The sequence below is a fragment of the Condylostylus longicornis genome, unplaced genomic scaffold (genome assembly GCF_029603195.1).
Source record: "Condylostylus longicornis isolate FDR11 unplaced genomic scaffold, ASM2960319v2 ptg000013l, whole genome shotgun sequence".
Taxonomy (NCBI): domain Eukaryota; kingdom Metazoa; phylum Arthropoda; class Insecta; order Diptera; family Dolichopodidae; genus Condylostylus; species Condylostylus longicornis.
The window spans coordinates 12,341,197-12,369,153 of NW_026577982.1; the positions used below are offsets into that span (position 1 = coordinate 12,341,197).

Sequence of the window (27,957 nt, forward strand, 5' to 3'; positions counted from 1 at the left end):
AAAAATTACGGAAAACAAAATTCTTTAATAATTAAAGTTATTATATGTGCGCATTATGTTAAAATTTCGGTTGAATACAAAATGCGATATGTACTTTTCTTAAAATTAAAAATTGTTTAGCTTTTTTTTTTTTATCCTAAAAATTTTGTATTTAGATTAAAATGAATAAAGTATAAGAAATCTTAAAAAAAAAAAACAAAACAAAAAGCCAAACAAACTGCAGTACTTCATTTTTCTTTAATATGAGTTACGCAATAAAAATTATAAATTTTATAGCATTATATTGAATATTAAAATAAAATTATTTATATTTTTTCTTAAAAAATTAAAAATCATTTAAAATTTGGAATTTTTTTTTTTAATTTTACAAAATTTGCATTGAAAACATGTGAGAAAATTTTTATGAAATTTATTATTTTTTCTCTTTTGCTAGGTTTACTTTTTTTTTTTTTTTGTGTTGATTAAATGAAAATTTCAACTTAATTACGTGGGAGATCAATTAAAAGAACTAAATATCCTCGGTTTTTTTTTTTTAAATGGAAAAATAAAAAAAGCATTATAGACTCGAAAATGAGATTTTTCTATTTGGTCATTTTCCTATATTGTCATTTTCCTATTTGGTTTTTTCTTCACTGGGTTTATCATAATAATATATAATTAAAATAATCAATGAATTGCAATTTTTGAGAGAAAAATTCTAATAAAATACATAATATTATCTTAAATATCATATACAAATATTTGCAATATCAAGTACATATTTACATTATTTGTCATTTTATCAACAGGTTCATATAAAATGTTTTATGAAATTTACACTAGCAAGTTTTATTGTACATGCAATCTTATTAGCTAATTAATTAATTTACATTAGGAATTATACATAAAAAAATGTATTTCCCTTTAAAATGAAAAATATTTCTTCTTTCTTGTATCACAAAACTTAAATATTGTAGTTGGATTTTATATAGGAAGAAATTTTTGGAAGATAATTATAAAAAAAATTATGTTTTTACTTCCAATTAAATTCCTTATTAGATTAATACGTAAATCATATTTAGTAGTTCACAAGATAAATAATATTTATTAAATGTTTAAACATTTTGGATTTTAAGCCTTTGTAATGTTTATTTATCATCGTGTTGAAGAATCATCTTTTTTATGTATATCTACTGCAACTGCCATGTTATGTTGAGAAATACTGTGCTGCATAGATGGCATGGGTTGTGGTCCACCTTTAATGTTTTGCGGATTTCCAGATTGTGGTGGTCCTACAACTGATTGTGACTGTGGAGTATTCGATATGACATTCATTGCACTTATTCTATGTTGCTGAGGTGCTTGCGAAGATCCACTAGGTGGTGGTACAGGACTTGGTTCTTTACCACGCATTGCTGCCGAATATGCTGCATGCATGCTTAGAGCTTTACGTTCCTCTTCTACTCGTATTACTTCCATCAGTGGATTATACCTTAGCATTTGACCATAAGGATCACGATATGGATCTAGCGACCATCCTGGATGTCCAGTTGGTGGACCAAAATGTGTTAATGGCGGCCCACCTATAGTAGGAGGCATCATAGATCTAGATAAATGAGGTGGAGGTGGCAAAACATGCGGACCATGTCGACCTGTCATAAACTGATGATGAGCTTGCGCTTGCGCTACAGCGAGAGCTGCTGACGAGGGGTGATATCTTGGATCGGCTGCTGCAGCCGCCGCTGCCGCCGCGGAACGCATTAAAAGTTCCTGATCTTCCTTTCTAGGCATTTCTTCCTTTATTCTAATGTCATTAGGATCAGTTCCATTTCTCAATGGAGATCTTTCTCGTGCTGCAGCAGCTGCAGCTTGTGCAGCCGCTAATTTTGTACTTTCATTTAATCGTTGCTGTTGCAACAATCGCTCCCTTTCGGCAATTTCTCTACGTTCGATTTCGCGCCTTTCTCGCTCTTTTCTCTCACGTTCTCTTTCTCTTGCTTCACGTTCTTGCTGTTCTCTTTTTAACTTTTCTTCTTTTTCTTTTCTTTCACGTTCTTCTCTTTCTCTTTGTCTTTGCCGTTCCCTTTCACGATGTTCGCGTTCGCGTATTTCCCGTTCTCGCTCCCTCTCTTCCGCTTCTCTTCTAACTGCATCGATTGTTGGATCTGGCTTTAGAGTAGGCCACGTAGGTTGCCCTGGAATTGGCGAATAGCCAGCAACAGTACGTGATAAACTCCTAAAAATTTTTTAAGTTACATTAGAATTTTCTTTTTGAAACATGTCCAAACTTACGATCTCCATGGGTCATGTAAAGGTGTTCCTATTGGAATATCACGGGCAAATGGTGATAAGGTAAACGGCGTTGAAAATGGGGGAGGTCCATATCTCGTAAACGGTGAAGCTGTAAAACAATATCATTATGTTATATTTCAAGTTGGAACATTAAAAATAAAATAGTTATATGTATAAAAAAAATTTTTTTACCTAAATGACTCGCACCAAAAAGAGTAGGGGGTAAAGGAGCCGTGTCATAAGGCGATCGTCCTGATAAGCTGCTTGGATATGCTGCAGATGGCAACTCGTGAGGTCTTGTTAAACTTGATAATTGCGTTGCTGACGAGGGGAACATATGTGTTGACGGCCGTAACATATCCATAGCAGATGATGAAGGTTTTAGTGAAGCTGCCGCAGCATTTAATGCCGATGATGATGCTGCAGGAGTGACAGCGGATGCACTTGAGGATTTATCAGTATTTTGCTTTTCATTTTGATCTTTATATATTTGCCACGCGATTCTTACATGCATAGCATTCCACCTTCCCGTTTTCTACAAAAATTACGTAGTTATAGTTTTATTTTCTTGAATATTTGAATTTTATTTACAATACTTAAAAAGATTTGTAGAATAATAAAATTTTAATGTGTTATTTATTAAAAAACAAAAACTAAGAATGAAAGTATGTATGTGAATATATGAAAAATAAAACCTACCATAATTTGTGGCTTAATAGGATCTGCGATGGGATTTTGTTGCTGTGGAAAATTTAAATTGATGAATTTAAATGAAAAATGAAATAATTTTTTATGACAAGGATTGAAAAATAGGTAATGTCTATTTGTGATTGTAGTAAGGTAATTGGAATTTAAATGCTTAGTTTTTACAAAAATATTGGCGACCAAAATTTAATGCGAAGTGAAATAAAAAAAATTAAAAAAACAAATCAAACGAGTAACTCCTGGATAAATTCTTTGTCACACAATTTTAAAATAAATAATCAAATTATTACCTTTGGCGCAAATGATGGTAAGTGACTTGGAGGTACGAACGGTGTTGGCCCCCCAAGTCCAGCAGGATGTAATAAGCTAGGGGAATATCCCGGATAAGTGGGAATTCCCAAACCAGTTCTGTAGAATGGAGAATCTACTGCTCCAATTTTGGGTAAATCCTTAAATAGTGGTGGAGGAAAAAGAGGAGCTGCAGTTGGTGGTGCTGCTGACAAAATTTGTTGATGTTGATGTAAATGTGTATGTTGGTGTTGATGATGATGTAGCTCTTGCCGAAGGTATGGTCCAGATTGAACCGCTAAACCCGATCTGTCTAAAAAACGAGAGTCCAACTCTCTTCTTAATAAATCTGCTTGATCCGCTAAAAAAAGGTTTGCTTTTAATTGTAGTTTGTTTTTCTAATATTGGATGAAATTATTTTAATATAACACTACAAAAATAACTCACTTTTATTATTCAACAATGATTCTGCAGAAAAAGGATGAGGTGCTGTTGTGGATGGTGCAGAACTAACAACAGGTGCAGTCGGAGGCAACGGCGTCGCAAATATTGTTTGTTGGTAACTTGAGTGAGATGTTGTTGTTGAAGTCGTTACCGTTGATGAAGATACTGGAGTAATGTTATGATGAGGAGATATAGATACACAACTTACAGGTGGTGGAGTTGGTCGAGTTACAGTATTTGTTACTACAGGTGGCGTGGTTGTAGCGCTAAAACAAAAATATGATTTAAATATTTACTATAAATTAAGAGAAAAATAGGTTGAAAATTGCAATAATTTTTTTTCAAAATGTTTTTACCTGCACCAACCGGAACTTTTGGTGAAATGAAGACTAGAATTTCCGCTTATTGCCGTAGATGGAAGAGGTGAAGAATTGCTTGTTCCGTGAGCACTTGTACTATATGGCAAAGATGGTGAAGGTCCTGTAGGTGCTGAACTGTAAGGTGCTCCGGTACTAGGCGTATTAGACGACCGTGATAAACTACTTACACTACTACTAAAATTATATGTATTTTTTTTTATATATTATTTGTAATATTATGTTTTAAATATTATTACCCATAGCTTTCTCTTTCACGGTTTGGACTATGACCTCTTGGTGAATGGGTTCTAGGTATCACAGACGATGACGATGATGTGTTTTGCGAAGTTGTAATAGGAGGAAAATGTGTGCTTGAAGCTTGCATTGGCTGAGAAGATTGTTGGTGTTGATGAATTTGAGAACGCTGAGATTGTGAATATTGAGTTGGCGTATGTTGTATTTGAGAATTATTTGCGTGATGTGAAGATGCGTGGTGATCTCTGAGACCAGGATTCAACTGCGGAATCCCTGACGGTGGCATATGCGACATTCCCATATTAATAGTTCCCGAATTATTTGCGTTATTAGCACCCATTGCGTTATTGCCAGCATTGTTATTTATACCCACCGGAACGTTAGAATTCACAATAGATGTGTTATTCGAAGGGGTTAAAGGTCTCAGGGTAGATTTAGAAATTAACGCAGATTCACTACGGGAATTATTTGAATTTGCTATACTCCGACTGTCTGCAGCCCTTGGCGAAGCACTTGGTGATGGCACTGAAGGTGGCAAATATGGATTATGTCTATAATCTCCGTATGGCGTATAAAGCGGATAACTAGGATATGAACCTCGATATACTGTTGAAGACAAATTGTTACCATTGTGCATTATAATGTTTTGTTGGTGTGAAGAATTTAATCCATCTTCGAAATTGGGACTTGGTTGAACCGTAGGTAAAGTGCAAGGATTGGATAACGTTCCATTGTTATTTATTTGAGTTGTTGGCAGTGAAATATCTAAATTATGCTGATGTAGCTGCCCTGGTGCTAAAAGCGGAACTGCATTTGCAGTTGATGTCAAACCACCAGCGGAACTAACAGCAACAGGTATAGAATTGCCTGGAACAGAACCATTTATAACAGAAGTTGTTGATATAATTTGATTGCTATTTGTAGATGGAGTAACTGCCATACAGGAATGAGGTGATGCTGATGAGATTCTTGAGCTTGTAATTGGATGTGATACTGTAATTGTTGAGGGTATGGATCCAGGAAAACCATTTGCTAAAGTACTTAAAGAAGAACAAGATAAATTAGATATTGATCCTACAAATGGCTGCTGCTGGTGATGTGTTGTTGAAATATTCAAAGCATTGGTAACGATTTGTTTGTTTGGGTTATTTATGTTAGCTGAAGATAGTGGCGCAGTATTATTTGTAATTGCTCCTGTTGTTAGCGCTAACGTGGCTGAAGTGTTTACAGGAGGTGCTATCGAAACTGTATGCGATGGATTAAAATGAGATGGCGGCAAATTTGCGGAAGTGTATGTACAAATTCCAGAATTGCTTATACAACTTGCGGTTGAGTTGTTCTGAATGAGTTTTGGTATATTATTATTGCTATTTGACTGAGATGATGCAGAAATCGGTGATTGTTGTGTAGTAACTGGACCATTTGAGATCTGGTTAAAAAAATATGTTATTAACTATAAGGCACGTACAAAATTGCAATAAAAAAAAGTTATAAAGTATAGAAAATCAAAATATTGCGCAATTTGTATTGCATTTTATACACTACCTGTGCCGGAAATGACAACGAAACATTTGGCGCGGATAAGGTTGCTGAAGTGGAATTAGGCGTGACGGTTGTACCAGGTACAGTACTTTGTGATACTACGGACACTGGACTTGTTTTTTCTCCTAGTGGCCCATTACTTATTGATAATCCAGTAATTTGCAGTTCGGATGATTTCCTAGGTGTTGTTGGACTTGTAATTTGCGTTGGCGGTGAAGGAAATACCACAGATCCTCCATCTGGGATCTGAAATCAAATGAAATATTTTAACTATTAAAAAAGGACAGAAAATTAGTTCTTAATCTGATACTAATATTTCATGCTCAATAATCAGAAACACGAAGGTTAATTAAACGATCTGTATAAAAGTTGGGTAAATGTTCTAAGGTAGGAATATTCAAATACAATCATAGATCTTAACTTCAAATTTTTAATCTGAACAAAATTTGGAATCCACATCTTGACATTCGTCTGATATTAATTTAAAAACTTCAACTTTAAATACTTATTTTGCATCAATAATTAAAAGTTTATTTATCTAAGCCAGACATGTCATTAAGTTGCTAAATATTAAAACAACATTAAAACGCCAGGATTATATTGAGTTTTTGCTGTATTGTTAAAAAAAATTTTTTTCCCCTAAGTTTAAAATGTCCGCACTCAGACAAGGTTGATCGCTTTTAAATTTGATTTAAAAGTACTTACGACAATATTTTAAATAAGCCTACAAAATTTAATTGCTAAATTGTATCAAAGCATAAATTTGTATTGATTAATTTCAATTTAAATACAACAATCAATCAGCAATCATACCACATAAGTCATTATTACCCGCATAATTTTAAAATTGAAAAAAAAAAATCTACAAAATTAAAATTAATACCTTGTTAATATCTTCTTGAGTTAATGATTGACTTGGCTCCTGATCAGAGACGACAATTTTTTTAGGGCTGTTTGGACCCGCAGTATCCTGCGGAGTACCAGACGGCTCAACTCGAACTATAATAGCAATTTTTACTTTTTATAATTGTCCCTCTGTTATTGATAAATAACAGAATTGGACAATTTTTCCTTATAAAGATTTAAAAATATATGTGTTTTTAGTTAATATATTATTAGGTAGCTAACTATATTATGGCTAGGATAAAACACTGTTATCTTTCCTTTTTTTGACAATAAATTAGAAAAATTTTTAATGTTTTTGTTTTATTAAATTATAATTTAATATTTTATAGCACTTCATGGTTTATATTTTCTAATTATTGAATTAATATCGTTCTAAATTTTCAAAAAGAATTAAGCATTAAAAAATGTTTACAAGTAGGCAATATATAACTATGTAAATATTAATACAGAAATATTATATGCATGTTTGTATATAAATTAAAAATTTGGTTTAAAATTAATAAACATTTAACCTAGTCATAAAACAAAAAGTCGATCTTGAATTCAAGTTAAGAATTCAAATAGGTACCTACCTACCTATAATTTTATTCCAAGTAAGAATATAAACGTATCTTTTTATTATTAAAAATTAAAAACTGAATAATCGCACCTTATTTGACTTTCTCTGGGTTTTGTATGTAAGAGAATAGATTAATTACATATAATACAATTATTTTGATAAAATTATCAATTTTTAAATGATTTCATGACAAAGCGGACTTTCGATAATTCAGGCATACACTAAGTAAAGATTCTAAATTAAATTTTAAAAATATTTTCACACATAAGTACTTAGAAATCTACAGAAATTGAATATTTTGCTTTTGGGGATTTGTAACATAGGTAGGTACTTACTCTAGTAATTCTTCAATATCCAACAATTTTTTATAGTACTATTCTTCTAACTTACAATATTTAATGCAGTAGTTATACAAAAAAAAACTTCAAAATTCCTTTGGAACTTCAAGTGCAATTGTCAATTTCGAATATTCTATTTTTGCAGTTTAGATTTATCGAATGTGCTTTATATTAAGACCTAAGATAGAATTGTAAGATACCTAACTAAAATAATTTTTTGAATTTTATAATTTAAAATTCTTCCTGAGAAATTTTGATAAATTTATGGAAAAATTTGGTAAATAAAGATTTTTTAAGAGAATGTAAAACAGATTAAGATTGCAAATTGTATCGAATCCACTATATTTAGAAATTTCAATTTTGTTTTCTCAAGAATTCTATTTGAAATCTTTCTCTTCGGCCATATTTGCATTAGTTATGTGTAAGATTTGATTTTAATTAGAAAATTAATTTTGAGAATTTGAAAAGAATAATGTAATTGAATATTGGGAGACACACGTGTGCTAACATACATATTGTATGAGTATACAAAGATAGCTAGGACCTACGTAACTACTTCGGTCTACCTTAAGAAATTATAAAAAATTTAAGTTTCAATAAATATAGTACTTACTATATTTAAATTAAAGGCTAATATTCTTGTAGACTTTTCATAATAACATTCTCTAATTCTTATAAGCATCTACCTACCTAAATATATATATAAATATATGTATACATATGCATACATACAGATGTATTTAAAGATATTATTGAATACATTCATGTAATATAACGCGTTTACAAAAAAAAAAAAAAAAAACAAAAAAGAAAGAAACAATCTTATAAGAGTACACAAAATATTTTTAAATGCAATTTCAAAATGTCGCATGGGTAGTAGCTAAGTATGTATGTAAGTTTTCTTTAAAAAAATAAAAAATAAAAATTAAATTGTGTAATATATGTATATACATAATATATGTAGCTCAGTATATATGCTACTTATAATTATTTACATATGCACATAGTTAGATACCAACATACATAATTCAATAATATTATATTTTCACTAAAAATTTATCATGGGTATATGTACATACATACATGCATATACAGGTATCCCTCGTATAACACGGCACTTGTATAACACGTTTTCGATATTACACGGTATAAAATTTGCGACTTTTTTAACACGATTTTCGATATTACACGGAAATTTTTTTTTAAATTTTGATATTCAACACAACAAAAATGGGATTTCCCCTAAAAATAATAACAAATACTTAAACATACAAAATACATTTCGTAATATGTACTTGAATAATTTATATTCTCTGTCAAGCCACTTGTGTTTTTCACTTTGATAAAGAAAGATCGTTCAAGTTTCAACTAACTAAAGGAAAATATTAATGTCAAATATTTTAATTAATTCTTATCTACATAATTAAAAGTGGTATTTATAAAAAATTAAATAAATAGAATAACGTTAATCCTTTATGTTTTGTTAAAGTATACATACAAAGTGAATAATAAAATAACTTTCTCTAGAGTGCTTGTCTTTGTATAAAACAATTTATAATAATTTCAATTCAAGGTAATATTATTCAAGCTTAAATGTCACAATTCGCACTTAATCTATATTTTATTTAACCTTAAATTTAGATAATGTCTGGCAAAATCAAAAAACAAATATTTAAACGAAAATTTATTTCCCTCGATACGAAAATAGAAATTTTGAATCGTAAACAGTCTGGAGAAAAAAACGCAACAATTGCGAAATCCTTAAATTTGAACGAATCTACTATTAGAACTATTTTAAAAAATGAAAGTCAAATCAGACAAAATGTGGCCGCTGGTTGCTCGCAAGGTGCAAAACGTGTGAGCAGAAAGCGAGATATAAATGTCGTAATTTAAAAGAGATCTCAGAAGTTGCTTGGGTCCTTATAGAGAAGTTTTGGCCCAGTTGCAATCTGATTTTGTAGCTGCTTCATCTGATGAAGAAATAACTAGTGACGAGGATTTTCAAGCAAATATGAAAAAAATTAATACTAAGTCACGGGTCATTTTTGATGACAGCGATGATTCAAATTAATCTAATGAAATTGTTTCATTACGATTTATACATTATGAATTTATATTTTTATTTTTGTTCGTTATTACTTATGATTGAATTTATTATTTATTTATATTAAAAAAATAAAGTTAATAAGTTTTTCATTAATTTTTTTATGAAATTTCAGATTTTCTAAAATTTACCTCTCGATATAACACGGAGCATGTTTTCGATATTACACGGAAAATACATTAGTTTTACAGTCTCGTTTAACACGGTTTCGATACAACACGGTTTTTATATAACACGGTCTCGATATTACACGGACAAAAAAATTTTCTTGAATTGATGTAATTACGTTATTTATTGTACCTAACAATATTATGTACATAATTTGTTATCTTTTTAAAAACCTCGTATACCACGGTTTCGATATAACACGGAACCAATTAACCGTGTTATACGAGGGATACCTGTATATGTAAATACAAAATATTACATACATAATTATTTTAAATAATATTTTTATTATTTTTTTAAAAATAATATCACCAAGTATAAAATTCACAAACAAATATTTTTTTTTTATGTTATTTTCATTCCTGTATATTTTTTATGTATATACATATATATAGGAGTATAAGTATATAGACACTTTTTTATTATTTAAGTTATATTACTCCATGAATCTTCATTATTAATAAATATGGGGTAGAAAATTTTTTTTATCCTTCTGCAGTAAAAAATAAATACATTCATTCATATATATATATATATAAATATGAATTATGGTTATATATATAAACTTTTATATACATATACTGTATATATGCTTATGTATGTACATTAAAAATAAAATAAACAATCGACAAGTTTTTTACACAGAAAAAAAAACAAAAAAATCATTGCACTTTATTGCCATTTTTCATCGATACTAGCTAGCTATTTTTTTTTAAAAGAAAATCTATTAAATTTTAAATACACTTATCCATATGTGTGTATATATGTACGTTTAAAAATTATTGTTGTATCCAATATGCATTCACAAGTCACATAATATGGCTACATGTTTATTAATTAAAAAAAAAAAAAAATCTATTTTTTTTTCTTCTTTTATATAAAATAATTAAGATAATTTTTCGGCTAACACTATAATTTATTGTGCAATAAGATCATTATTATTGTATGTAGTAAGTATGTGTTTTTCATAATTTTATTTTAAGAAAAAATTTATTTTTATTTTTATAATATGACTACACATCCGTCAAAAAAAAAAAATTTTTATTTTATTTTTTCTCTTATTTTTCTTTCGGTATATAAAAAAAAAAAAAAAAAATCTACACACTACTAGTTCCCGATTATAAAAAATTTTTTAACCAAACAACGTCGCATTCGCATCTATACTAAAACTCAAAAAGTAGAAATGTTGCGCAATTTTTGAGTAAAATTAAACTCGATAATCAAATCATTTCATTTTTATTGCAAAATATTAAACAAAAATTACTCAATGAGAGAATGAGTTAAAAAACAAAAAAAAAAGAATAAGAGAAGTTGAACACTAGCCTTTTTTTACAATCAATTTTTATTTTTTTAAATTTATTATACATGTGTGCATATGTATGTGTAAAATATATGTACTGTACTTTATATTTTTCTACTTTATACAGTGTTACCATATTGCTAGATTTATTTACAATTGTAAATGTCAATTTTTGGGAATTATTATTCAATTTATTTTACTTGCCATTGCCAGTATCGTCGGCAAATGCGAAATTTTTGTGTCATAAAATGTCAATATCAAATGTAATGTTGTTATGTAAAAACTTAAAAAAAGAATAAACTAATATAATAGGTACATTTTATAATATATAATAATTATTAAAAAATATTATTTTAAATTATTTCAATTCAAAAATGTATATAAAAATACACAGTTTACAGAATAAATTTTCACAGACATTACAGTAGGTATCTTTGAAATTTTAGTATTTTTTATTTTTGGAAGATTTAATTTTACAGCTGGATTCATTGGTTCGTCAGTTAAAGGACGAAATGAAGAAATTTTGGATTTTTGACATTCTCTTTATTTTTAGTAGAGCTTTAATTACATATAATTCCTGTCAAAAAAGTAATAAATACATCATAACAAAAAAAAAAGACCAGCTTTTTTCAGTCGAATCAATCAAGAGAAAAAATAGTTCGACTATAAATAAATCAGCTCAATAGCTAACAATGAAATGATTAAGTTTTTTTTTGTTTTCTCTTACATATTTATTAATTAAAAAACTAGAGTATTTGCGTTTCATTTACGTGTTGTGCATGTATTGTTTTTATCAGATTTTCAAAAATATTTTTCTTTTATAGATTTCTCAGATATTTTAGCGAAATTTTCTAGACTTTTTCTAAAATCAATATGATAACACTGACTCTATACATACAATATTATGTGCATATGTATGAGTTTAATGTATCTCTAATATTTATTATGTATATATATGTATGGATATATTTTAAAATTCACTTTAATTAGCATTAAAAAAGTCACTAAACGCTTCTTTATTTATTGTTATAATAATCATTAAAAAACTAATATCGAAATTAATTTGAAAATTGTTCTAATTAAAAAATTATTTGTACAAATTAAAAAATATATACATATTTTATATATGTATGTATTTAGATAAATTTTATGGAAATTTTTTCTTGTTCTCTCCGTAGGTATATGAAACTTTTTTTATGTATAGAGATCCCACAGAGCGTACGTATTCCACCAAAAATAAAAATTAATATAAGTAAAAATATACTACACACATGCACATACTTAATAAATAAAATTTTTTTTTTTTGAATTTGTGTGTATATGCACTTAATTATATATGCATATAAGAAAGAAAAAAAATTAAAGATGAAAGCTGAATATTTGAATATTGCCAGTTTTAGGTTATGTATTAAGTCTGATATAAAAATTTAAACATAGAGATGGCAACTAGAAAGAAAACAAATTTTTTTTTTTTCTCTTTTTGTAAATAAAATTCAAGGAATTCAATATCTAACTCATTTTATCATAACAGAAAATGTAAAAAATAATCAAAAAGGGGGCAAAAAATTTAGATACTGAAATGCAAAAAAAAAAAAAAACATACGTATGTATGAATGTATGTGACTGTAAGCAATATGCATGTATGTATGTATGCACATATGTATATATGAATTTCCCATTCGTACTAGTCGTACTAAAATATGCATAAATTTATCTATTATATAGTAACAGTAAGTATTTGTGCCTCACTATTGTAAAATAAAAAATCTATCTATATACATAAATATGTATGTACATATATTTTACTTATACTTGATTGAAAATCAGCGCAGAATCACTTTTTTTTTGTCTTTATTTTTATGCAACATTCTTACGTCTATTTAAAATAAAAAGAAAAAAAAAACCGGTTTGATTGTGAAGTGGGGCCATTCTCCTTTTAAATTTAAATTAAATAGCTCTATATGTGTGTGTATGTGTTAGTGAGAACATTCTCCCGATAGCATACGGAAAAAAATATGTGACTTTTTTTTTACTCTTTTTTATTTTCTGTTTTTTTTTTTTACAACATCATTGTGTACAATAATATTGTAATGACGTTTAAATACAGCATGGCGGCATATTTTCACAATATTATACTATCGTACAACTAAATAAATATGTATCTTTAGATATATTATGATTGCATGTAGAATATACATACATATGTGCATATGTTTGTATATCTATAATCCAATAGTGAATGTAAATTTTTTGTCTTTTTTTTTGTATTTTTTTTTTCTCTTTTCTTTTCTTTCTTGTTGTTTTCTGTTGCAGTGAAATAAATTTGTTTGAATTGCTTAGCAAAAAAAAAAAAAGAAAATAACAAAAAAAAACAAAAGATAAAAGAAGAAAAAATTCAAAGAAAAAAAAGTATTCTCGGTTTTTGCTAGGTCTACGTCACTTCCATGTCGTTTACCTTTAGCTCACTTCGTAGAAGCAAAGCTATGTACATTTGTTTTATTTTTTACTTTTTATTTTTCTATTGGAATAAAATACTCCATTATGAATTTTTTTCTTTTTAATAACATTATAGAGTTGACAACGATCAGGGGTTTGAGAGAAAATGTTTGTTTATATTTTCATTTTTTTTTTGTGTATGAATTTTTAATTTTTTGTGTTATTCTTTTGATTATTTTGCTGAAAGGTTTATTTTAGTTTGTGAATTCAATGCAATAATTTTGGATTGCATCGTTGTCAAATTTAAAAATTTTATTATTTTTTTTTCGTTTAAAAAATTTCGTTAAAATAAACTGTACGAAGAACTAATTCTATCGAAACGAGTACAAGTAACAATAAGAAATAGTAGGGGTCGTAATTTGTGATAATGCAAATGAAACTTACGTTAACTATTCTCATCGTTTGTATGGCAGCTAGAGTATTTGTCTTGGAATCATATCGATACTCAAACTATGTTTCTACTATGTATGTCAGCTTGAACACCCTAAAATGACGTTTTGCTATTACATTTTAAGTGAAGTAAACCAAATTTTGTGAATGACTTGAGTGAAATCAAATAACATTTATATGAACATAAAATCAAGTATACGCCTGAAGTCACGATAAAAACTGGGTAATAGATGTAAAAGTCCCCATGTAAACAAAGGTATTAAGTATTGCATGGGTAGAAAAAAAAAGAGATTGATCAACCTACACGTAATTGGATTTAAAATTTAAACTACTTTCAAGTAATTTAATCGCATTTTTTATTAATAAAGGAATATTTCGTATATGTTTCGTAGAAATCCTATATGAAATAATAATTACTTTTCAATGCAACTAAAATTTTCAATTGAAAAGAGTATAAATTACTGATTATTAAGAAGCATAAACAATAAATTTTTGTTAAAAATATTAATTTTTCCTTAAATTCGAAAAAATAACACAGTACAACAATCTATTTAACACTTAAAAAATTTCATATTTTTTTTCTACATTTTTTGTTTTAAAATTTTAAATTATTAATATTTCATTTTAAATTTTTAGTCTGTGAGAAAATCATTTTAAGCAGAATTTATCTTTAGGTTTGTTATAATTGAGTTGCACTGTATATATACCATGTATAAAACTGAAGCGAAATTAATTTGAAAAAGAAAAAAGTAACAAAATGATTACGCTAATTGTTTTAAAATATAAAATAATTATGCAAAAATATTTAAATATTTATGTAAGTATGTATTTACACATGTATACAACGTAACTGACCAATAATTAATTTATACTGTACAATAATGCTCCCTGTATGCAGTATCCAAATAATTTTTATGCTCTGAACATTGCATAAAATTTTCATGTCTACTTACATACATACACATGTACGCAGATGTACAGTGTATATATGCATATACTTATATTATATACGTAAAAATTAAACTTATATATGTACATAAGTACATGGTACATGAATAATAATGCATTCAAATAAATTTATTTCAAAAATTTTGCAGCAATAAATATTATAAAATATTAATGCAAGTGTACTTAATTTCTTGCATACAAACATACATATGATACATAAATTATTATTGAAATAAATAGAAATTTTCCGTTTTGAATGCTTTTTGATTGATTTTTGACAATGATTTTATAATATGCACATAATTATACACTATATCTAATTTTATGATATAGGCAAAGGAATAATAAACATGTCACGAATCTTAGATAAAAAATATACAAATATGCTCATATCACGAATCTTAGATAAAACAATTTATAACTCTTCTATAACTCTATTCGTTCTTATTTTTAGTAAAGATTAAGCTTTTCCTAAAATCTTTTATTATACTTTGATCTCATTACACGATATAATTATAAAAGATTATGGGTAATACATAAATGTATGTACACACATTAACACCGGCAGATGGAGTAAATTTACTTAACATTTTAAATCGGTAATTATAACTATCAAAAGAAAGAGCAAAAAAAACTAATTTTTTATTTTATTTTGTACGAATAATAAATAAAATTAATGTTAAAGATTTTAATTAAATGATAGGTATGAGATATTTTAAATTATGAATTTTAATTTTAGTTTAATTTTACAATTATATTTTATAAAATGCAAAATATGTAAAATTTTTTTGATAAGTTTTCTGAACAGCGCATTTAAAATATAACAAGAAAATTTTTATAACAAAAATTTGTTCATACTCGTAACAATTCTGATGGAATTTTTTATGACAACAATTAGCTTTACCGAAAAACTGTCAGATTTCATTTGGTTGTCATGTATGAATATTAATTAATTCCTAAAGAGAAAATAACCATCTTCTATATCAAATCTTTAAAATTTAAATTTATATGTATTTAATATATTAAATAAGCAATTCATTTATAAATTGCCTCCAACTATTTTAAGAGTAATTTGGAATGTTGCGTTCCTTGCATCAATAGATTCACTGTTCACCATTAAATTTTTATTTGATAACCAATTATTTTACTTCTCTATTTCTCTGATAATAAAGATAAAATAACGATAAAAATTAACCTTTTTATCGTAAACGTAATTGATGTACGTATAACTCTGTTATATTCAGTTACTGAAGTAAGCAATTTACATTTTGTGATGAAAAGAGGAACGGAAAAATAATTTTCGAAATTTCATTTTAATGATTTAATAAAGTAAATACATATACATACTCGTACATATGTACATCCATTATATTATATACTTGTAAATTAGCTATAAAAAGGTATAATTAAATCCATTTATGAATGAAATCACTTAATTTCTATGTTAAGCAAATTAATTTTTATGGTAATATAAGTAATTATGTTGAATTAATAATTATTCTGTTTTATAACTATGAAATTTTAATTATAGAATTCGAATTACAAAAGCTATATATAAATGAAAAAGAGGTAAATCTTATTATTTATTGTGGTTAATTCTTTTAGAAAATTAAAATTATTGAAATTTTTGAAACTAGAAGGATTAGATAAAAATTGAAATGTTCACCATTCAAGACAATTTCAATATCTTAATGGAACCATCAAGAATTATCAAAAAAGTTAATTTAAAATCAATGTCGAATAATATTGAAAATCATGTACATATATATATATATATATATATATATATATATATATTTATTGTAACAAAGTTGTTACTATTAACAGCAATTAATTACAAAAAATTGCTTTAAGAATATTTAATTAAATTACAGTTGTGTCAAATTTTTATCCTTGCATACCTAGACAACTTTAATTTGGTTGCTGAATCTTTATTACAAAAATCATTTTCTTTAAAAATAACTTTTCAATGTTCTCTATCTACATATAAATTCTTATAAGAACAGGATAATTTCATATAATGTATAACAGTTACATGTAATCAGATATATATGTATGTATAAATTGTATACAGTTAGTGTCTTAAATTTCATATCGCCTTTTATAAATGTTATATATGTATGTAATATACTTGTTAACAAATTCATATATATATATATATATATATATATATAATATTATTTAATAACTTTATACATAATGTTAGATAGTTATGCTGTACATATAACAGTATAATATACATTTAAATTATTTTCAAAAAAAATTTATAAATTAATTTTAAATGAATTTTAATGGGAATTATAGCGGAGCGTTAATAAAAAGCTTTCACGGCAATTTATTTTAAATAACATTTTATTAACTACTTGTACACCCACATTTACTGAAAAAAAAAGACTTACGGCAAATTGGTTTTACACACAGTTAAAAACAAACAGAATTATTAAATGCAGTAGCCGCAAACGAGTTTGTTTTTTATTTTTCTCCTTTTTACCCTCTTTCCTCTATACTTTTTATTCTTTTTTCTTTTTTTTTTCATTTTCTTTTTAATTCATTTTGTTAACTAGACATCTTTCTAAGTTTTCTGTTAAGTTACACGGGTATACATATGTACATATAAATTTGTAAAAAGGTTCATGGAAATTTAATCTTTTAAATATCTGATGAATTGTCGTGTAAAGTCACTTAGTCGGCTATTAGTTGGCGTGATAATAAATTAAGAAGCTCGTTATAATGTAAACACGTCGTTGTTAATAAAAAGGGATAAAGAAAAATTAAAGAAAAAAAATTAGTGAGCTAAGAATTTAACATTAAAATATGCAATTCTATCAAATAAAAGACTGTTATGTAATTGTTTTGCATATTGTTCGTAAACGCAATACATAATATATGTACATATGTAAATGAGTACTCATGTAAATATGTGAATGAATGTTTACACAAATATTTGTGCATTTTTTACATAAAACTTACATTCATGCACTTTTTTTATTGTTTAAAGCAACATGTAAAAAAAATGTTAATTTTTTAGGTTATTTATGAATTTTGATTTTGGTTAAAGTTTCGCCAATTACATATACTTTTATAAAAAGGTTACAAAATTTTATGATTTACTTATTTAATAGAGTCACTCATTTAATATAAGGAAACCTTAAAAATTTAAATATTAAAAAATAAATTCCCATTTTTAAATTACATGTTAAAGCCCGTAGTGCTATAAAGTTTTCTTGGAACCTTCAAAATACCAAAAACATTTTTGATAACGTGATGTCACAAAAAAAGCAATTTTCTAAATTCTCCATTATATTTCCAAAAAGTGCTAATTTAATTTGGTTCTAAACCAGCTTGGTTAAAAAATTTTAAGGCCTTGCACTTTAGAGTCAGGATAATTTCTTCAAGTATTTTCCAAATAATATAACTCGAATGTATTTCGAACGCAAAATATAAATATGAGGCACAGAATAAAAATACAAGTGCTGAAGGTTCAGTTTTTCAAAATAGAAAATTTGAGTCTGGTTTTTAACTACAAATGTTAGTAAAAGTTAAATCTATTTAATTTCTATAATTTTTATACATAGATATATCAAAACTGAAAAAAAAATTATGTAAAATTTAAAAAGTACATATAGGTCTGCAAACTAACGTTAAGGACTATATTTTCATTGTTAGGTATTTTTCAGAATTTGCATTTTTAAAATTAAAATGACAAAACTTTATGTATCATATTAGGATTTTTTATATGTACAATTGTACATATTTCATAAACTAACCATAAAATACTTAATAGTAAATTTTTAGCTTAAAATAGAATTTTTCTAGCTTAAAATTTTGATTTCATATAGGTAGATACTTTAGATAGGTAAGTAAAATATTTGATGTCGCACATTTTTTTTTTCCGCGAAAGGCCCTATACATAAAAAAAAACTGCTCTTCCACATAAAAACATGTAGGTATATAATATTTAAATGAGAAAACACGAATTGCTAAAGCGCAGGCTCAATTTATAACCGTGCGATAAAAATGTAAATAAATAATTTGGATATGTGTATACTTTGGAAGTACATATTTCGAATGTCTTCTTTTTTATTTAACAATTATTACAATAAAATGACTCTCCGGATTGAAAGTTTAAAAACCGTCCCAAGGCCATCTGTGTTTTGCTTCATGAAATAAGCTAAACTTTTTTTTAAAGAAAGTTACTGTATGAAGAAAAGCTTTTTAATATCCTACTTTGAAATTCAAAATAGTCAAGGAACGTTTTAAAAGACTGAACAATTACTATGGTACTAAAAATTCAAAAGTTCAAAAAATTGGAAATTACTTTTTATTATAATATTTAATTGTTTATGTTATAATTTGATGAAAATCATTTTTAATAGCCAAGATATTTTTAAGTTTAATATTTTTTGCTCAAATTTTAGGAAAAAATGAAGTAAAATTATTATTTTTAAAACAAAAAAACACCAAATTATTTATGTATATGACACAAAAAGTATGTATGTAAATAATATAGATAAATGAAATATAAAATTACTTACGTGAGGTAAGTTATGTTTTAAAGCTGTATGGCTTTGAGATAAAATAATGTTATCATTATTGCAACTCTTAAAGTTTCGGTTTAACTTGTTTGAACCATTTATGTTACTTGCACTGTTTATGCTATTGTTGTTATTTTTACTGCAATCAGTATTACTAATAATATTTACATCGTTGTTCACATTACTTGAGCTATTATAATTATTATTATTACTAACAGTATCAATGTTGCTATTATTGCTGTTAATACAATTAGCACTATTTAATATAGAATTTAATTTATTTGAACTATCAACATTTTTTCCCATATTACTCATATAATTCAAATTATTACTACAACTTGAATTAAAATTATTTTGATTGTTTTTATTTAATATATTATTATTTTTGTAAATTTCTTTGTGACAACTACTGACATTATCGTTTCGAATATTATCATTTACATATTCTTCATTAATTCTGTTGCTATTATTATTAATATTAATGTTATTGTCATTATTTTTAATATTCTTACTATCATTTATTTCATTACTGACTTTATTACTATTGTTACTGGCATTGTTATTATTTTTGTTACCAATATCATCGACTTTAAGATCACTTATATCATTTGTGTGGAAATTACTTATATTAAAGTTGCTGCTGTTATTACCTTCATTGTTTCCTCTACGTTCATTATTAGGTATATCATTAAGACTTTTATTACTAACATTGGTATTACCAATGTATTTTTTATTATTGCAATTATTATTATTATTAACGCTATCATTATTAATATTATTGCTATTATTATTGTTATTATTATTACTATTATTATTATTATCATTACTAGCTCGATAACTAATATTCTGATCAAATATGTTGCTCTTATTACTACTGCTTTCATTATTGTTGCAGGTATTTTTATTAATTTTGAAGTTATTTTCAATATTAAAAACGATTTCATTATTTTTGCTACTATTTCCACTTCCATTACCAGCATACTGATACGGATTAACAGTGCTGATGTTACTTTTATTATCAATGCTACAACTATTATCAATCATATTATCGTTTTTGCTATTTATATTATGTGAATTTATGCTTTCATCGACGTTTTTACTATTATTAATTTTATAATTTATATTATCATTTTTGTTACTACTACAACTATCGCTATTTTTATCAATACTGTTGTCATTATCATTTTTGTTTTCAAAATTACTATTATTTTTATTAAAATTACTCCTGCTGATGTCAACATTATCATTATTAATACTATTACTAATGTTAATATTTGCGGCACTATTGCAGTTATCACTATTTAGATCATTTTTATTATTTGTATTATCATTATTATTACTATTATTATTATTATTTTTACTATTATTACTATTATTATTATTACTGTTACCATTATTATTATTACTGTTACTACTAATGCTATTATCATTATGTTTACATCGATTTGTGTCAACAACATCGTTTTTATTATTAATATTGATATCTTCATTATTAATACTACTATTACCAATGTTTTCAATTATTTTAGAGCAACTGTTGCGTTTAAGGTTATTATTATCATCGTTACTTTCATGACTATTGTTTTTGCTAGTAGTAACGTTATTATTCATATTGTTGTTATTAGCTTTTTCTATTATTTCATTATTATTATTATTATTGTCGTTATCATCGTTATTATTGCTATTACAATTATTATTGGTATTGTTATTATTATTAATAATATTATTAATGCTATTGATATTATTGTTATTATTATTGTTGTTATTATTATCATTATTATTACCATTATTATTGTTACCATTTTTATTATTGCTATTATTGTTATTATTATTATTAACATTATTGCCATTATTATTATTATTATTATTATTATTATTATTATTATTATTATTATTATTATTAACATTATTAGAATTACTATTATTATTAACATTATTACAATTACTATTATTATTAACATTATTATTATTATTATTATTTTGATTATTATTATTATTATTATTATTATTATTATTATTATTATTATAATTATTATTACCATTAATATTATTACTATTATTTCCGTTATCATTGCCGATGCTTCTATTATTATTATCATTACTATTGTTATTACTATTACGGTTGTCATTATCACTATTAGTGCTATTATTACTCTTTTCATTAGGATTACCGTTGCTATTTTGATTATTGTTTATTATATTGCTATTGCTATTATTATAGTTACCATTGCCGTCATTAATTCTATTGACGCAATTAGCGGTATTATTGTTATCTATACTTTCGTTATTATTACTGTTGACACCAAAATTATTCTGGCATGTATTGTTGTCCATACTATTAATGTTGCTATTATTGTTTCCATTATTAACAATGTTATCACTACTACCATTGTTATTAATCGAAATAGTAGTATTACCACAGTTAAGATTAATATTATTATTATAATTATTAATATTATTATTGGCATTATTATTATTACTATTAGTGTCATTTTCACCAATGATTCTATTGTTGTTGTTTATATTATTATTAGTATTATTAATATTATTACTATTATTGTTATTATTATTCTGATTGTTATTATTGCTAACAGCGATATTATCGACGTTGTTGCTGTTATAGCTATTATTACTAATATTATCAGAAATATCATTATTACTGAAACAGCTGTTATTGTGGTTGTTGTTATAGAAATAATAAAAACTGCTGTTATTATTGCTATTATGTCTATTATTGGCATTATTTGTGTTGCTGTTATTATTACTACTACTATCATTATTATTATTACTAGTATTATTATTATTATTAGTATTGTTGTTGTTATTATTATTATTATTATTACTGTTACTACATGTATTATTATTAATAGTACTATTAATAGTTTTATTATTACTAGTATTACTATTATTATTGTTACTATTATTACTATTAATATTGTTAATAGTATTACTATTAATATTATCATTGTTAATATTATTAGTGTTATTATTGACACAGTTAACATTATTATTAACATTGTTATTGTTGTTGCTGTTGTTGTCATTATTACTGACACTACTGACACAATTATTGTTATTAAAGTTATTTATATTTATAGTATTCTGATTATTGTTGCTATTATTAATTAGTAGATGATTTTCTTGCTGAACATCATTGTTTGAGAAATTATGATGAAAATCATTCCATTCACGCTCTCGATCACGTAAATCTTTTTCCCTATCATTTTGGTGTGGTCCGAATTCAATTATTTTCGGCGATTTTTCTTCTATAGAGTAATTTGAAGTAAGCTCTTCCAATGCTGATAAACGTTTTTCCTTTTTCTTTTGTGCAAATTTTACAGCATACTAAAAATTAAAAGAAATTTTTAATTAAATATTTTTTTAATTTTTACAAGCATTGATTAACCAGCGTAATTTTTGATTTTATAAAAGTTATATTTTTTAAACGTAGTAAATGAGTCAATACGAAATAAGTACAAGAATCAAAAACTTTAAAAAAAGTGTAAATTTCAAAATTGAAAAACAAAAATTCAATTAGTATTGAGAAACAAGAAGTCATTTCAATAGAAAAAACTTATATTTGTTCTTGTAACATAAAAAAAGATATCATATACACAACTTATACAAATGAACACAAAATATACTTACTTCTAAATCTTCATAAGTTTTAAAAGCTAATATTGAAAATCCATCAATTATATCTTCTTCCAATACTGGAGAATCTGGGCTAATAAATCCCAAATTTTTTACTGGAGTTGACTGATTTTTTCTTCCTGCGCAAACATTATTTCTTACTATTTGAGCTCTCGTTGATGTTGGTATTTTTTCTCTAGGTAACAGTAATGTGGAAGATGACGAAGTTGAAAGTAAATCTTCATCAATACTTTCATCATCTTCTTCATACTCTTCCATACCAACTCCGCTAGTTAAACTAATAGGTTGGGGATGTAATAACTGATTAGCTAAAATCGATGCGGGTGTTTGCAACATTACTAAATCGTTAGAATTATTTATGTTAGCGTTAATAATAGAATTTGGTGCTGGTAATAATACTGTTGAAGATGTTGACGAAGTCGTTGTTGAAGACGACGATATATTACAGTTAATATTATTTAATATTTTGCTAGCATTATTATTATTATAATTACTAAAAGAATTTAAACTAATGTTGCTATCAATATTTGGAGTTGCAGCATTATTCAAAGACAATTCTGATCTTTCTTTTATACCACTATTCAAAGTACAATTATTTAGAGCTACCGTAGCTGCATCGGCTGATGTTATTGTTGAATTATTTACAGTCGATGATTTCATTTTGAAATTTGAAGACGCTGCCGGTGACACTCCTATAGCACCTGTAACAGTTACCGTAGCTGAGGATATAGCATTAGTTATCAAGTCATTTGAAGAGCGAAAAATAGTTTTGTTGTTATTCTCATTTTGTAATCTAATTGATAATTGATTAGAAAGAGTTCCAGCCATACGTTCAGCTTGCAGTCGCTGAGCACGTTCTCGACGTTTCTTTTGTTGCCGTTGCAATTTTACATTACTGCTACTATTTGTAGTACTATTACTATTTGTGCTTGAATTACTATTGTTGTTACTATTCAGTTGTGAAAGTTGTAACAATGGAACCGATTCTTCATCAAAATCTGAATCATCTTGAGCATTGTTTTGTAATAAGGATATAGATGTTGTTGTTGTTGGAGGAGGTAATACCGTATTATTATTACTAATAGTGTCATGTAAGTCTTTAAATACGCTAACAGGATTCACATTATTGGTATCTGTTTCATTTGTTGTAATATTACCGCCACTCTCGTTTTTAACAGACGACTTTACATCACTCGACGGATCCATAATAACATATTTTTAAACAGTTCCTCTAAATTAAATTGTCTTATCATTATTAAAACATTCCAAAATTACTGTGTATTAATTTAAAATTAAATATTTCTATAAAATGTTGTGTTGGTCGATCTTCATATTTATTAAGTATTTTTATTTTGTGCTCTCATTTTTCCTCCTTCATATATTGAACTAAAATAAATTAAAAAAATAAAATAAAATGAAAATCAGTAGTTCATTAAGTAAAATTAATCGAATATGTACTTAAAACTGATAACAAATATGCAAGTACCTACTGTATAATTACTTTTGATTAATCAAATATATTGTTTGCTGGGACATATGAAAGTTTTTCAACAAAAACTTCACACATTTGTATTGGAAGAATATGAAAACCTAAAAAAATTTTTAAAAAGGATAATTCATGCGCATATTCTACATCACAAGGACTTTCCACAATTATAAATTCATATTATGAGAGTATATATATTTGTATGGGTGTGTGAATATATAAATGTATATATTATTATATTTAATATAAGTTATTTGTACATACGATATATATATATATATACATTATGGGTATACCAACAACTAAGTATTTTTTTTGACTACGTTAATTTTGTGTGCTTAACAATAAATATATCCTAAAAATTTTTATGAAGAAAAATATCCTATTATAAGCATTATTCAATCCTGAAGGAAGAAAAGTTTTAAAACTTCCTATTTCATTTTTTTCTCAAAATTTTTTGTCTTTATTAATTTAGTATATTGTAAATCATTAATATGATAGTTTTAAATAGACTAATGAAGAAACGAAATGCAAACTTTTAATTTAGCTAATTAAAAATTTTAAGAAACAAGGATTTGAAAAAATTTTACTCTTAAATCAATAAAAAAGTTTTAAAAATTTCATAAATACTCTAATAATTTAAAACTTTTGACCAATTTTATAAATGCGCATTATCAGTCTGAACATTGTATATTGTAAATTAAAAGTTGACAAATATATTTGCTTTTTGTCAATTATTGAATTTTAAATTACATTTGAATCAATATAAGATTTTATCTTTATCTTAAGATCTTGAAACAATTTACTTAATGGACCTTAAACAAAATTTGCTTATTTTTACTTTGTGGAAAAATGTGATTCAATTCTTTTGAAGGAAGTTTTTAAGTCCTAGGATGCAAATTACAAATTTGGATTAGATTTAAACAATAAAAATATTTGGGACATTGTAACTTATCTCATTTATCTGAAGTAGGTGATTGGTTAGGTATAGTTACTACCTGTCAAATTTAATATTTCCAACTTTGGCACTTTTGTATTAATATTTTCATCGAATGACTTAAATTTTACTTTAAAAGGCAGGAAGGTAATAAATATAGATTAAAGGTACGATAAAATATGTAGGTACTTACATACATGTACTATTCATAATTTGATGTTTGAAATAATTCATATAAAAATCTTATAAAACACAAGATAATTATTTTAACTGACAAATCTAAAATATTTATGTAAATAGTAATATTTCCTTAACAAAGGTATGTACATATTAGAAAAGTGAAAGAAAAACAATTATAATAAATAATTCTTGTTGCCTGTTTTAATGCACTCGAATTCATCTAACTACAAGAAGTTATGATCTTCTTCCTTCTGCATCTTGTTAATAAATTTTAATGATTGAAATGTGTTGTTAGCTTTTTTACTCTACTTGGTTAAGGTTGATATATCAGATATCTTTCTCTAGAAGCCTATATTGATGTTTTGTTTGTATTGAGTAAGGTTTAGCAAAGAACTATTAATTTTTTTTTATTCATATACCAATATTGAAATTATATTTTTTATGAAATTTTTATGAACACACACCGAAAAACTATTTTTAAAATGAATTTTCTTTTTAAATATTCCTTTTTGTTTATTTTTGCTTTCTTTTTTAAATTGACGTCTAACATGTGTTTTGTTGTTGTTTATTGTTTTACTTGTTACGCCTTTTCGCCACGAATTTCGGCAAATTCTAAGCTCATCTTCTGAAAATATTTATTTCTGAAGACAATTTTAATAAAACACTTTTCAGAATGAATTATGTAAATTACATATTGTATAGATACTAAATATTTCGACAAAATTATCTATTAATTTTTTTTTAAATATTATTTTCTTAAATGTTAATTTAAACTTAAGTTATTAGGAATTAATTTATAAATTATTAGGAATTAAATTATTGATTCATAGTTAATTTTAATAATTTAGATAATTAATAAAAAAAAAGTTAATTTAAAAAATTGAAAACCAATCAATGAACTTTTGTTTTCAAATTTTTTTCTGATTCTTCGTAACTATGTATATAAAAAAAATCACATACACATTTATATATAAAACAAACACATTCAAACATATTTGCTGTGTACATTAGAAAAAAAAACATTCCAAATTATTTACCATTTAAATTGATGAAATTTAATTTTATTTTTAATTTCTATATTTTGATTTGAAAAAAATTTTTTCTGTATCTTTTATTTAGTTAATACACTAATTTTTCTTCAAAATATTTATTTTTTTTTTAAATCCAATCAGATGAATGTGAAATATCTAGCCATCTTTTTTGATCCGCATGCTTAAACTATATATTCTATTCGTTTCAATATATTCACTTTACTTCTTTTTCTCACCTCCCGCTCTAAATAAAAAATTTAACACGAAAAATTGATTTAAAGCAAGTATTTTTTTTTGTTTCTACTTTTCAATTTTTAACACGTTTTTTAATAGTTATTCATTAAATTTATTCTATTTCTTTTATAATTTTTATTTAATTTATTACATTATTTTAATTGTACAATTATGCCACAAATATTTATTAAAAACATGGCATTTCAATCGCGTTTCATATTTTAATATTTTTTCTTCAAAATTTTACTATACATCACACTCACGAACAGTCCACTCCTCTTTTAGTACTACATATTGCACATACTTGTTAGCTCTTTTCTTCTCTTACAAAAATTTGCCATTACTTTTCCTCATATGTGATATGCGCATTGCCTCTAACACCATCATAAGTTGCATACTTCAAAATCTAATTGCTGCCAACATAAAAAAATGTAAATTTTTTAAAATTATGTTGCAGTTCTTGTATTTGTTTTTGTGCATAGAGTTATGACATATGTATTAAAAATTGCATTTGTTCCATAGCTGAAATAAGTTAGACTGTTGGAGCACAATTTGTTAAAGCTGCATTCTATTAAACCCTAGCTGAATCAATTTAAAGGGGTTGAAATGAAAAAAAAAATAAAAATTGCTATAAAATTAAATAGAATTTATTTTATTACCTAGAATAGACTTTTATTTTTAAAGGTTCAATTTTTTCGTTATAAATTTTTCCACATTTGTTACTAAAGTCTAGGAATAATTAATATATTATATTTTGTAATTGGCTATTCGATATTACTCGTATCTACCTATTATTAATTAAGTTTATATGTTTTTAGCGGTAAGGA

General features: G+C 25.6%; 1 protein-coding gene across 6 annotated transcripts; it reads right to left on the reverse strand.

Annotated features, from left to right (window-relative positions):
• Window positions 1-225: 225 nt before the first annotated feature.
• On the reverse strand, window positions 226-27,392 carry LOC129605696 (putative uncharacterized protein DDB_G0282133). 6 transcript variants are annotated; one of them, XM_055515609.1, is made up of 12 exons: window positions 27,133-27,392; window positions 23,257-24,648; window positions 19,609-22,953; window positions 5,868-6,110; window positions 4,325-5,751; window positions 4,065-4,262; window positions 3,712-3,974; window positions 3,267-3,625; window positions 2,971-3,012; window positions 2,464-2,806; window positions 2,272-2,380; window positions 226-2,215 (listed from the first exon to the last, which is right to left on the reverse strand). In XM_055515609.1, exons 2-12 carry the CDS (start codon window positions 24,466-24,468, stop codon window positions 1,135-1,137), a joined length of 8,622 nt encoding a protein of 2,873 aa, XP_055371584.1. In that variant the 5' UTR covers window positions 24,469-24,648; window positions 27,133-27,392; the 3' UTR covers window positions 226-1,134. The 6 variants fall into 6 exon arrangements, with proteins under 6 accessions (XP_055371584.1, XP_055371586.1, XP_055371583.1 ...); XM_055515611.1 differs by having other exon boundaries at window positions 4,065-4,259; window positions 26,903-27,392; XM_055515608.1 differs by having other exon boundaries at window positions 26,903-27,392.
• Between the last annotated feature and the right edge of the window lie 565 nt (window positions 27,393-27,957).